The 13,861-nt window shown below is 42.8% G+C and overlaps 2 protein-coding genes across 2 annotated transcripts in view; both read right to left on the bottom strand.

The window, feature by feature from the left end:
• LOC147890392 (DNA-directed RNA polymerase) overlaps positions 1-9,756 on the bottom strand; it is a 40,649-nt gene extending 30,893 nt beyond the window's left edge. Inside the window, exon 1 of the mRNA XM_087390766.1 lies at positions 9,485-9,756. Coding sequence (XP_087246892.1) covers positions 9,485-9,621 — 137 coding nt within the window. The 5' untranslated portion in view covers positions 9,622-9,756. The remainder of the gene's footprint in view (positions 1-9,484) is intronic.
• LOC147890393 (uncharacterized) lies at positions 672-2,148 on the bottom strand. The gene is made up of 4 exons (XM_087391011.1): positions 2,131-2,148; positions 1,664-1,738; positions 1,018-1,487; positions 672-861 (listed from the first exon to the last, which is right to left on the bottom strand). Exons 1-4 carry the CDS (start codon positions 2,146-2,148, stop codon positions 672-674), a joined length of 753 nt encoding a protein of 250 aa, XP_087247137.1.
• Positions 9,757-13,861: the final 4,105 nt, after the last annotated feature.

The following is a 13,861-nucleotide window of genomic DNA, read 5'->3' as shown; positions in this document are numbered from 1 at the left end:
ACTGTGCAAAACTAGCTAAAAACATAGAAAAAGACTTGACAAAAAGCTTGTAATGGCCAATGGTAGAATAGATTATAGACTCCAGATTAGAGAGCTCAATCAAGCCTTCAACTTTATCAATCAAGCCTATAATGGCCAATGCTAGAAATTGGAATAGAGTCTAGATTACAAAGCTCAATTAAGCCTTTAAATTTTAAATTTCAGTTGAGTAGATACTAGATAGGTCGCAAAAAATCAGATTTCAGATTACAATTTACAAGCTCAAGCCTTAAACTTTATCATATTTCAGTTTTCACAAGTTCAAGAATCACAACCATGGAGTCTGGACATTAATCAATTTCTCAGTTTCACTCTTGTAAATAGTCTCCTAGTCTATAGACTAGAACCTAGATTACATAACTCAAGAGTCAAGAGTGAAGGCATCAACTTTAAATTTCGAACAAAACTAAAGTTCAAACTCTACTGAAAGTAGCAAGTTAATCAACAAGATCTATAGGTGCTTGGGCATCTTCTCCCTGGCCCTCAGCCCCCACCTCCTCCTCCCCATCATCACTATCAGACTCTGCAGAAGTGGATCAATCCTCTTCTGATGATGAGGAGGTCTCCTGCTCTTCTGGAGCAGCTGCTATTAAAGTTGGTTCTGTTCTCCCTGCTCGTCTGCGTTCCTGAGATCATGTGGCACATGCCAACGATGCCCGCTCCTCAGCAATGAATGCATATGCATCATCATCCTCATGCACAAGATGAAGCATTTCATCCTCAGGGACTTGCACACGTATCTTATCAGGATCCACCTCCTGTGGACCTTCAATGGTCTTCATTCGTCGAATAAGTCGTAGATTGGCATGGACATATACAAGCCTACCATACACCAAATGAATTAAGAGTAAATACATGTAGGTTGTAGCATAACTATAATTCAAATGCCAATAATGCACTGTGTGCTGAGTGCATATAAAAGAAAATAGATATGCCGAGTGCTATACACACAAAATTATCAATGCGAATATGAATTACCTGTTAAGTTGTCCAGTGCCTAGTCTATTCCTTTTTTTAGTGTGTATAAGTGAGAACACACTCCAATTCCTTTCACAGGTGCTAGATGAGCAATCTTGTGAAAGGACTCGGAGGGCAATGCGCTTCAACTCCGGCGTGCCCCGACCATACTTCTCCCACCATGTAACAGGCCTCAACTGAGCATCACGGAGACATGCATGAGCTGAGCCAAACTCCCCAAAGGAGTTCCTAAATGAGAGGAGTTGGTCCTCCAAAGCATCTTGCAATATTGCATCTTGATATGCACGTTCAAGGAAACCTGTCCACCCTGTAGTCAACTCAGCATCATCCAATTGGTCCTCCCTCCTCCATAGAGGATGCAAAATGTGTGCTACTGCATGAATAGGCCTATGGAACCATGTCCATCTTTTTTCCCACAAGGCCATAATCTCTTGTTCTTTGTAGGGTGCAAATGAAATATATTTAGGTTGCTGCAAATCTAGAATCTAGATTCTTGATTCTAAATACAAATGTAACATCATACATGCAAAGCCTAAGCTGCAAATAAGAAAATTAATAGCCAACAGTGAATTGAAAAGTCAAGATTCCTGATTTGCATTTACCTTGTGGCATCAAGCCATGTGCACCCTTTCAATGCCTCTCCAACCTTTTCCATGAACTCATACACGAGTCCAATTGTGCATCCTTCTCTATCAACAAGTCGAAGGGTACTGAAAAGGGGCTGCACAATCCCCACAATCTCCTCAGCTGACTACCATGCGCCTTAAGTTAGGCTTTGGTCCTCAATATAGGTGGCAAAATGACCTTTCCATATATGACCTCAAAAGGGGCTTTCCCAGTAGAGCTATGTACTGTATTATTGTAAGCAAACTCTACTAACGGTAGGTACTTTTCCCAGTCTGAACTTTGGTCACCCACGTAGCATTTCAGCATATCCAAAACTGTCGAATTTGCTACTTCACTTTGACCATCTGTCTAGAGATGGAAAGAAGAAGAAAAATTCAGATTCGTCCCCATGTTATCAAATAAAGCTCTCCAGAATAGACTAGTCATTCGGGGATCTCGATCACTAACAATGGACTTAGGCATACCATGATGTTTAAAAATCTGTACCATGAATAGCTTAGCCATATGATCTGCCTTTATGGTTTTGCGAACTGGAATGAAATGAGCTTGCTTGCTGAATCTATCAATGATAGTCCAAATCCCATCATTCCCTGACTTTGATCTTGGCAAATCAAAAATAAAGTCCATTGTAATACTTTCCCATGGTGCCTGAGGCACGGGAAGAGGCATAAGTAGGCCAGGTGCCTTCCGTCTATCATACTTCACTTTTTGACACGTAAGGCATTCCGTAACAAACTGGTGTATATCTTTCCGCATCCCTGGCCAAAAGAAATACCTCTCTAGTGCTAGAGTTGTTGCTGTAATTCCTCTATGTCCAGCATAGGGAGGTGCATGGCATTCCTCCAAAATCTTTTTCCTCATTTCCTGGGTGATGCATAGGCAATCATCTTTCATTAAATACCCATCTTTCAGGGTATAGTGACTGGTGGATTGCCCCTCTTGCATTTGCTGTAAAATTTCACCAAAATCTGAATCACGAGCATATTGCTCCCTCATGCCTTCCAGGTCCTGATGATTAGCAATAGTCACATTACAGAGAAATCAGAGATTTGCAAAAAAAGAGTATGCATGCCTTTGAGCAGTGAAAAGAGGGAAAAACAGATGCCTTTTGAAGCCATCTGCAGAGCCAGAAAAGGGCAATATAGTTGTTGATGCTTTGGCAACTGTGTGGGTTTATGCCTTGAATTGATAGCCAGTACTGGCATAGATTGTGAATGCAAAACACCTCTTGTTGAGGTATTTTTCTGTTGGAAAAGCAAAAGTAGTTGTGCATCAGTACCTACACGGTGTGTGAAATTTGCAGATCTCAGAATATGGATCAATCACCTATCCAGTGGGATTCACAAGATAGGGATGTACATCCAAGACAGAGAAGTGTGCCGTAAACTCAACAAGAATTTGAACAGATGGTACGCACTCGTATACAAGAGATGGAAAATCTCAAAAGGGATCCAAGGGCTCAGCATTTGTTTCAAGCAGAAGCTATGCCTAATGCAGTATATGACGTGCCAATGCCAGAGGCACACTCTCGTGTACAGCCTGAGAAAGAGAGATCTCATAGGAGACGGTCCCATAGCAGAAAGAGATCGAGGCATCATCACCGATCTCCTAGTCCATCACCGTCTACCTCGAGTTCGACTTCTGTGTCTTCTTCCTCCTTATCAGATAAACCATCCAGGAAAAGAAGGAAACACAAGAAGTCTAGGAAGAGAAAGTCTTCCAAAGAGACCAAGGAATTTAAAGAGGGAGGAAAATTTGTCAAGTTTATGATCTACAATGGACAGTATGGTCATACAGACAAAGCATTGCAGTTCATCAGGCAGTTTGATGCTGCATTCGGTACAGAAAAATTTTCAGAATCCTCCAAGTTAAGAATGGTCAGTTTGCACTTGACAGCCACAGCTAGTGCATGGTGGAGTGCACAGACCACAGATGGGTCAGCCCCAAGGAAGTGGAAGGACTTCAAGAAAGCCTTCTACCAGCAGTTTATGCCTAAACAGTTTAGAGACCATGTTCTTCAAGATTGGGACAGCTTGCATATGGATGCAGGAGATACAGTGGATGTGTACAACCAAAAGTTTTGGGATGCTTATTTGCAGGTTGCACCTTTCAAAAAGATCTCCAAAGGCACCCAAATGAGAAAGTACAGAGCAGGTCTCACTCCAAAAATTCAGGCAGTAGTGAATGCTTTGGGGGCAAAGAACATTCAAGACCTTATGCATTCAGCTTCAGTAGCTAGCCTTGTGCCGTTACAAAATCCATCTACAGTGCTGTCTTTGCATGCAGGACGTACTGATAAAAAGAAAACTGATTTTTCAAAATCTGAAAAGAAAGAGTACCCCAAGGCTGAAAAGAAAGGGTTTCAGCCTCAAAAGCCGAGGGGTACTCAGTTTTCAAAGATTTATAAGGGCAAATCTCTATTCACCCCTCAATAGATAGCGGAATTCCGTAGAGATGGGAAATGCTTCAGGTGCGGCAAAGAGGGACATGTGGCTGCCCAGTGCCCAGAAAAGCCTTCAACTTCGAAGGGAAAAGAGGCAGAGAAGCCACGAGGACCGCAAAAGCCAATGGCGGGGGGAATTCCTGACATACTGGGTCATGCTTCAAACCCAGAAGAACGAGAATTGCTGCTATCATGGGGCAAAGTTAGAGACCAGCAAGCGCTAATTTTATTTGATCCAGGGGCTACTGATAATTTCATATCAGAGGATCTAGCCCTGAGGCTGGGAATAAAGACGGAGGAGTTGGACAGGTCTTTGGATGCCGATCAGATGTTCTGTGGAAATCCTGTGCCAGTTACTCCCTTGATAGGGAAGCTCCGTCTTCATGTTCAGAGTTATGTGGATCAGGAAGACTTCTTCATTTCTCCACTGAAACATCATGATGTAGTCTTGGGAATGCCTTAGTTTCATCGCAAGGCAGTGAAGTTGACTCTTCGTGAAAGAGTGCTGGAGTTTGTGCATAGGGGGAAAAATCAGCGTTTAATTGCCAGGAATAAAGGGGACACTATCCCCATTGTATCTGATGTTACATGTGGTAAAGCAATAAAGTCTGCAATTTCTGCGTACATGGTTTTTGTAAAAGAAAAAGAGAATGATATGCATGCTGAAATGAATGATGCAGACAAAGATAAGTTTCAGTTTCTTATAAACTTTAAAGATTGCTTTTCTGATACTTTGCCAGGGGAGTTACCCCCAGAGAGACCAGAAGATCATCAGATAGAGTTAATGCCTGGTAGTGAGCCACCAAACAGACCACCTTATAGAGTCAGTGCGACTCAGAGAGAGGAGATTATGTCTCAGGTACAGGACTTGTTGTCCAAAGGGTTGATTCAGCCCAGCTCTAGATCGCATCTTCCGAAAGTACAGGCATTTTACGGGTACTTTCTTTGATGATATCTTAGTCTTTTCTAAGACAGAAGAAGAGCACAGAGAACATCTTGCTATAGTGTTTCAAGAGCTGAGAAATCATCAGCTCTACGCAAACAGCAAGAAAAGTGAATTCTTCTTGGAAGAAATCCACTATCTGGGGCATATAATATCCAAGAATGGGATACAAATGGATCCAGCGAAGATCCGCGCCATTCAGGAATGGCTAGAGCTGAAAACTGTGCATGAAGTTTGAAGTTTCCTAGGCCTGTGTTCTTACTACAGAAGGTTTATCAGACATTTTGCTGATATCGCAGCTCCATTACATGACCTTACTAAGAAAAATGCAGCCTTCACATGGGGAATATCACAGAAGAAAGCATTCAATACACTCAAGGAGAAGTTGACTACAGAGCCTATTCTTGTAGTCCCGGATCTTTATCAATCTTTTGATGTTGATTGCGATGCTTGTGGAGAATGTGTTGGGGCTGCATTGCATCAGAATGGTCATGCAGTGGCCTATGAAAGCAGGAGACTTCGGGATGCAGAAAGATATCTAGGAATCTATGAGAAAGAGTTATTGGCTGTAATTCATGCCATCCATACATGGAAGCACTATCTTTTGGGTGCAGATTTTACTGTTAAGACAGACCACCGAAGTCTGAGATACTTTTTGACTCAGACCAAGCTTTCCGAGAAGCATATGAAATGGGCAAACATGCTGTCAATGTATCATTTTCAAATTGTCCATACCCCAGGAATTCGGAACAGAGTGGCAGATGCCTTGTTCCGAAGACCAGTACCAAGGTTGAGTTAGATTAACCCCTGGTCAGCCATGTCAGCATCCATGTCACCTGTCAGAATGCCAGGTCATCCCTGCATGTGGGTCTGCCACATCAGCTGACACGTGTCAGAATGACACATCAGCACTGTTCTGTGCACTGCCACGTGTCTTTTTGCCACATCATCCCGCACGTGTGGACGCCTAGCCACGTCATCTGCCCTGCTGGCTGCCACGTCATCATGCCTACTTGTCTGTGTGCCACGTATACACCCTGGCTGAACACTTGGCCATGTCAGCAAGAGCCTAAGGTTCCAAACCTTGGCTATGAATTGGTCGTCGTCGCGCGTCGCTCGCTCGAGCAAATGGCTAAGGGCTATGCGAGACGCCGGTGCGTGATGATCTCCGAAGAGCCTTCCTCCACAATAATGATCTACTCACAGCGAGACTTGCATACGAGACCACGTCAGCATCACAAGCCCAAATTTATCTTCACGTGCTCACTTTCTCTGATTCACATTGACGCTTCTTCTGCGCCAATATTTCGTTCAGCTGGACAACGCAACTTTGTGTCCACAGGCTTCCTTGCTTGTAAAAACTGGATGTGTCTGGTCGCTGGTGGAAAAGATATGACAGCCAATCATCCGCTACCAACAATCCACACCTACGTGAGAATTCACGGACTCTTTCAGGCAGCAAGTCTTCTCCCTCTACGTAAAGGCGTCACACGTTCATACTTTCTTCTTCAGATCGTCACTATCATGAAAGACAGTGAGCCAATGCTCTGATACCAATAAAACCGACTCGCTCATAAAAGACAGCAATTACAGCTCATAAAAGACAGTAATTATACTTTCATAAGCTCTCCCTCACTCCCTCTCTCTGTAGATGCACTAGGGCCCAGGACAAAACATCGGGCTGGACCCCCCCGAAGGTTTTTATTCATGAGAGAGAATCTGTTACAAAAGTTCAGCGTAGAGCTGTCTGGTAACCTCTACATTTCAAAACGTGAAAAATCCACTTTATTACAAGAGCTTCAAGCTCAATTCAAATTGGCAACATGCCACTTGTCTAAAATCTATACTAAGTCCTATTACATGCCACTAAGGGCCATTCTGGAGTCTTCAAAGCACTTGGTCACACGAACCGCCTTCTAGATGCTTGTCAGGCTCCCGTAGCGCTTAGGAAAAATAATTCTTCCTAGTACCTGCAACAATTAATTAAAGCACATCACCATGGCACCCATTAATTGTTAGCGCTTTGCATGCAAATAACACACTGTGGACTAATTCTAGTCACGGTGGGCATCCCCACTGAACACATGTGCACATCTAAACAAATATATAAAATTATATTTATTCTCTGGTTGACCGGAGTCAACACTCTTGATTATAATTAAGGAGCTTTGACCAAGGGTCGAGGCGCCTTAATTATAGCCAAGTCTCTCCAACTGAAGTTGGCACAACTCTCCAACCGAAGTTGGCACATCTTGGTTAACCGGAGTTAACCCTCTTGGCGTATGCTAAGTCGTGTTAATCGAAGTCAACACTCTCTGACCGTAGTCAGCTCTGTGGTTCTCTGGTTAACCGCAGTTAACCCTCTTGGTAATAAACCAAGTCTCCTTGACCGAAGTCAGGTTTACTTGACTAGAGTCAAGTATCTTTGACCGTAGTCAATCCTTTGACCATTAAAATAACTTTTTGACCATAATTAACACATATAAAACTCTTTAATTATGATCAAATAAATGGTCAACTGTACTTTGACTTAGGATATTTACATTGTGGTGACACTGAATGCTTACCAGTCAATTATGTTAATGCCAAGGGTCAAGGCTCTTGTTACTGATTTACTGAAGCACATGTGCGATGCTTGTCTTCTCTCATTGTATTAAGATATATACGAGGAAATTAGTAGATAGTTTTCATTCAGGTAAAGTCTATCAGGGACTACAACAAATTTAACATTCTTTAGCCCTGTGCATTTTTAACATTCCATAAATCTTTTATGCGCACATTAGCAAATTTCTGACTTTCAAGGCTTACTAACACGTGTATTTATACATTTTGCAGCTTGTTCTATACGCTCTTACTATCATAGCATTTGGATGTAGAACCAAGCCTTATCTTTAGTATATGTACCCCACAAGCAAGCTGATATCCATAAGATCTATATACCCAGCATCCTCTGCCATAGCTTGATATGCATTAGGAAATAGTACTGATTTCCTGTAAGAAATCTATGGAGTATCCGTAGTCACATTTTAAGCAGCCTAAAGTCCAAAGAGGAAAATTTCAGGCCTTTATAGATCAGGTTTGGGTTTTTTGAAGTCAGTCAAAACCATTCAAAAGATGCTCAAGCTAAGAATATCTGGCAGAAAGAACATATAAATCCATGTGCTATCCTATCCCTTTAAAAGGCTTGATATTGGAAACCCTTTAACATTGAAGCCCAATTATCATAGATTCAAAAAGATCATACAAAGGGTATTGCAATATTGGACGATTGAATTCCAATTTCAGGTGGGAACGTTTGAAAACTACACAGAAGTCTCACTTCTACACTCAAAGAGTCAGTTTTGTCATCTTTTCCACTCATTCACTTTCACGAGCAAATGCAGTCCATGCATACAAGGGATTCCTCTTGGACTTTATATTGTCAATCATCTCCAGCTGAGACACCATCATGTTCTCTAAATGTGCTTTATGTATAATGTGTGTGTATATGCGCACATATTTTTGTTGGGTGAAATCCATTTATATTTATATAACAAGAAGCAGTCCCCAAGGAGAGGACAGCCAGCTACAACATCAAAAGATCTCAGTATATGACAAGAAAACTGAATAATCCAAATACCACGCATGGAGGCAATCATAGAAAGATTGTTGTAAGGATGCCTAGAAGAAGCAATATTTGGCCAGGGCATTATGGTTGCGGTATTTCCATCCCATTTCCATAAAGTGCCTAGTAATGAGCCCAATGAAAAAAAAAAAATCAAAGCTCCACTGGGCTGGATAAACACCAAACAGCCAGAAAGCCTTGCCATATGAAGCCACTGCTGAAGCAAAAATAGAAAGTCCCTAGATTCTGGGCAACTCCAAAATGAATAAGGCATAGCCTCTCACAAAGATAGATATCACGATAGGTGGCAGAGGCAATGATGGCGTGCCAAAATCTGACCAACTGGCAAAACAACAGGTAGAACACGCCATAAGATCTGTTGCCAAAGTGTAAGTTTGCTTGTCCAACTTTTCCGTAACCTTTTGTGCCACTACCGAAGAGTGCATGTGATAGACCAGATGCAATTCGCATGCAGAGAAACCCAAAATCCCTTTGGGTAGGCTGCCAGGGGGACTGCCAGTGACCAAAGGCTACAATAGACGAGTGCCAAAGTAAATGTCGCATCGTGTGAATCCAAGGCTGATCATCCTGCATGAACTAAAGCATCATTTTCCCCTTGTGAGCTAGAACATGCAGGTAATATTAAGAATATTCAAACCCCCATGCATTGTAGGCGAGCAAAGGCTGATATAGTTTAAAAGTGAAAATGCTCTTCAGGAGACCCTGGGGCTTCCGGAATGCAATCCTCCATCTGGCAGAGGCTTCGCGACGTATACCAAACCATAAATTTTACGCCCTGGGAGCCCCAAGAAAGTGATACACATTGAGAGTTCTGAAGCGCAAACCTTACCGGAAAAGGAGAGAACTGAGAATGTCTAGAACACCTTGCTGGACATTATTGGACCAGGCAGGATGTACACATGCTTCGAGCTCTGCCTCGACAACCTTCATCCACTCCAATTGCGTTTCTTGAGCTGCAGAGCCCATGGAAACAAAAGGCGAGAGTTCAACAAGGTGGAGAAATCCTTTGAGAAAATGCTTTTTGAGGAAAGGCTTCGTTTTTGTGAATTTAATCGTCTATTATTCATGCGGTGTGTTATTACTCGATTATCGGTTGGGAAATATTTTGTGCTACTTGTCATTGTAAATCAGTTTTTGGCTTGCAGGGTAGGTCTTAGAGTCTTATCACATGGATGGGGCTAGCATGGGTTTAGGATGGGAATCTTTTTGTTATCATTACACCCATCCTAGACCAAATGGTCTAGCATGGATTTAGAGTGGGAGTAGCCACTTTTTCTCCCATCCTAGACCATGGCCTCTAGACGGCGGCCTCTAGACCTTGGCAACTATTATTAGTACAGTCAGGTTGTCTACATGACTAGTAACAACAGAAGGAGCAGATGGGAAAAGCAAAGCTAGGGTAGAGGGAGAAGAGGCTCTGATACCAGTTGAAGGGAGGAGGAAAGCTTAAGAAGTACAAGAAGAAGAGAGTGTGAGAGAGAGAGACTCCAAATGTGCGGGTGTGAAGTGATGAGCCACACCACAAACTCTTTAGTTTTATTAGGATTAGGTTTTTACCCTATGACTGTCTTAAGACAGTCATAGGTGTCATATCTTTAATAAAGGGGTGGCAATGTGCCTTTACCCGGTTCCCCTTTTTTAGGGATTCCAAAATATGGGAGGATTACAAGTGTCCTTGTCCCCACGTGGTCCCCCACCTCCTAAACACATGAAATGATGCCATGTGTCCTCTTCTACCTAAACCCATTCCTAGTTCTTTTTTTGTTAGCACAAGGTGGGATGGGAATAAGATAGAAATATGTGCGGGACCACTTGGGACCACCTTTTCCCATTTCCATCCTATTTCTTCCCATGTGCTAAGCCCTTTAGTAACTTATCGGGGCTTAGCAAAACCAAAAAAAGGTTTTTGTCCTTAATGTCCATTTTGTTGACATCACATTGGTTGTGCCTAGCACGTGTAGTAGTCTGGCCACGTTGGCAACTGAGCTGCAGTTGAGTGTCTCAACTACAGATAGCCAAACTTGCTATTGTGGCTTCACTGTATGGTGAAGTGGAGTCGTCTTTGCCTCCACTGTATGGGTAAGGGCAATTGTCTTTACAAGTTCATAATTCCACATGGTTCTTCTAAATGCATCTGCCATTGGATGATTACAAAGGTCGTTGGACACAATGAGATACAACGCAGTGGGATACAGTCGACTATTGAAGCTTAATTCCGCAAAGATGACGAGCTCAGGAGGGTTTGGCGAGTCGATGGAGACCAGCAGCTGCAGCGTGAGTGGCGTTGGTTCTTCTAAGCATGGAGTTGGTGCTCAAGGTTCCCTATATTCCTTCATTCAAAATTCATTTCTATTCTTTTGAGAGGTCTGTGTAGTAGGCGGTACAACTATACGAATTGCGCTTCGTTATAATTAAGGGAAACATGGATTGTTCTATGCAGGGGCCGAAGGAGGAACGAAAGAGATGTGCGAAGCGTGCTTTGGAGAAGTGAATTTAGAAGCTATTGGAAACGGAGGACAAATGGAGCCTATCGACTCAGGTAGACACTCGTCTTGCATTTGTGGAGAAGGTTGGAGGGTGAGAGCATTATTTGTAGATGACGTTTTGGACTGTCGTGGTGCTGTTTGTACTCGCCATCATGCACACAACCTACATTGGTTGACTCATGCAGACAATGCACGTTGTTTTTCTGTTGTATTGATCTTTGCAAAGTCTAAGGAGGGGATTCGTTTGCGTCATGCCACCTGTAATCTACATGTCCTCAATAGTTGAATTTCCTTAGTTATCATCTATAGCATCTCGATCGGATTTCCTCTAGCAATAACCACATCAATCTTCATTATACAGTTGGGCTGGCTGTAACTTCCAAAGCAGTTGGCTTTCTTTGTCTGATCTACACCACTGACTACTGCTGCATCGTATTGTTGATCACCGCTCCATCGTGGGCTTCATCTGCAAGAGTCGGGTTTCCATACATCGTATGGACACAAATTGCTCTGCACAAATTCTCCACTCTAGATAGGAAACTGCATGTCGCCTCCGATGGGTTAATAAGCTCAAGCCTTTGATCTCAAGAGAAGTGGGTGTAAATTTTCACCATCAGTGTAACGAAGCTTGCAAATTGCGTGTCATTCACTATTTAATGAAGCTTACAAACTTCATAAAGTCTAACAAAGGCTCCAATCTCTGTTTTGTCCAGCCAGCCTCAAATTCTCAACAAATCCGACCAAATATATAGTCATTCTGTAGGAAAGATTGGCTGCCTCACATTCTTAGCTAGCAACCTTCCTGATGAGTGAAAAAAACAAGGAGAATTCGATTGATGACACCACGCCGAGGCAACGACAATCTGCCCCCCACTCAGTAAAAACATATAAGGGGTCTTTTTCATCATGGCACAAAGAGAGACCGACGTGTTGTTCACTTTTGTGATCATGCTTCTATATGCAGGTGGCTTGGTATCATGCTCCGCAAAGTGCACTATTCAAACTACGTCTCCCGTAGCAGTGACCAAAATTCTTGTAGACCTCAGCAAAGGCAAGCATCGAGCCAATGCAAACATGCGTTCTGATGACAAACGCCCGTGTAAAGCCTTCGAGACGGTTTCAGAATGTTGCTACACAAGGCTACACCGAGGGTAAGACGTTTTGACTCCATCTTATTCTTTTCGAGTTTGCATTAACCACACAACGTTCTTTCCATCTAAGCTTTTGCCAGTTCCATACTTTGATGTGTGTGCCCCATACTAGTATGTAAAATCCTACGCAGCAAAGGTACCTATGACAGTATGAAATGCACCATGGCACTATTCGTTGGTCCTGCAAATGAAGCTGTTGATTTTGAAGATTATATCGAGGATAGTGTATCTTCCGTGATGCAATCACCGAATGCAGGGGTGCATAGCCGTAAATAATCCATTTGTATATATCAAGCTCTCGAAATAAATGCACCCACAGCAAATCATGGTTTACTTTATTGGGATGGGCGCACACCATTTGGTAGGCAAGCATTTGAACCCCCCCCGGGTCCCATCAAGAGAAAAAAGAAAACTCATTATATGATTTATGCAATTTTAATAGATTGTGTACAAGCACATGCCATGTTAAAATATGCGAATTGTCTTCGATAATTTCTAAAGCACATTTTCTAGCTCTTTGGAAGAGCAGTTAAGCTAAAAGCAAGCAAGTCCAACTCTCAAAATGAGGCACATGGCAAAGTAGCACCCAAGGCTAGAACATCCTATCCAAACCCAAAGGCATTGGTACCTGCAATTCCCAACGTTGGCAATTCGAACGCGCTACCTATCCTAAGAATCGCGGAGCTGTCGAAGTACGTCAACCACCGTTTCGCCTTTGAGGGGCGTGCTGTGGCTAAGTATGGGACATTCAATGCACAAGATGCTACCTACCCCACATACATGCGTGTTGATTTTACTGACTCTACGTGTTATGAGAGCATTACTTTGCATGTTCCCCACAATTATGTTTTTCAACTAAGAGAGATCATAGAAGTCGATGAATTTTATCGCATGGAGGGCCCCTCAATTGCCAAAAAACCGCTTGGTGAGGGTGGGACATGTGATGTGACATTGCATGTGGATGCTACAACCAGTGTGGTAAAAGCAGAGCCTTTTGATGGGACACTATACTTCGTGCCCAAGAAAACCATTAGTGTGTATGTTCCGTGGGTAATGCAACAAATGCAAACCAGAAGAGTTACATTCACTTCGGTTATGGACACCATCGCTTTTGTGATATTTGAAAGTAGACCTGGACAGCCCTACAACCGAGCAAATAATCATTGCGGATGGGCCTAACCCCGAAGATCATGCTACAGTAAGGTCCTACAACTTGTGTCTTTGTCTACAACAGTAATTGCCAAAAAACTTAGAGCCTAACACTATGTGCTTGCGTAGTTGCCCTGTGTAGTGGACCAGCGCCCACTTTTAACACATTTGATTCAAGAGTTCCATGATGGTGGTATTGTAATGTATGTGGCATGAAACATCTCATACATGCGCGCAAGACATGCTCTTGCTATCTTTGATTTCACTACGCTTGCTGCAGTCCCAGAAGGTAGGCTACGAGAGAGGTTGCTGGCTACCTTTGCACGTCAAGTGTCTGACCTTGGGTATGACCAAAAGGTAACATTCATGAAAAATATTTTTTTGCGAGGCAATCCTTCGTTGGTTTCTTCTTTTTGAAAA

This window comes from Dipteris shenzhenensis, chromosome 19 (assembly GCF_047967505.1).
Source record: "Dipteris shenzhenensis isolate YYH24624 ecotype China chromosome 19, Dip_SZ_1.0, whole genome shotgun sequence".
Lineage (NCBI taxonomy): Eukaryota > Viridiplantae > Streptophyta > Polypodiopsida > Gleicheniales > Dipteridaceae > Dipteris > Dipteris shenzhenensis.
The sequence above is the reverse complement of the archived record's forward strand: the minus strand, read 5'-3'. Positions and strand labels throughout refer to the sequence as shown.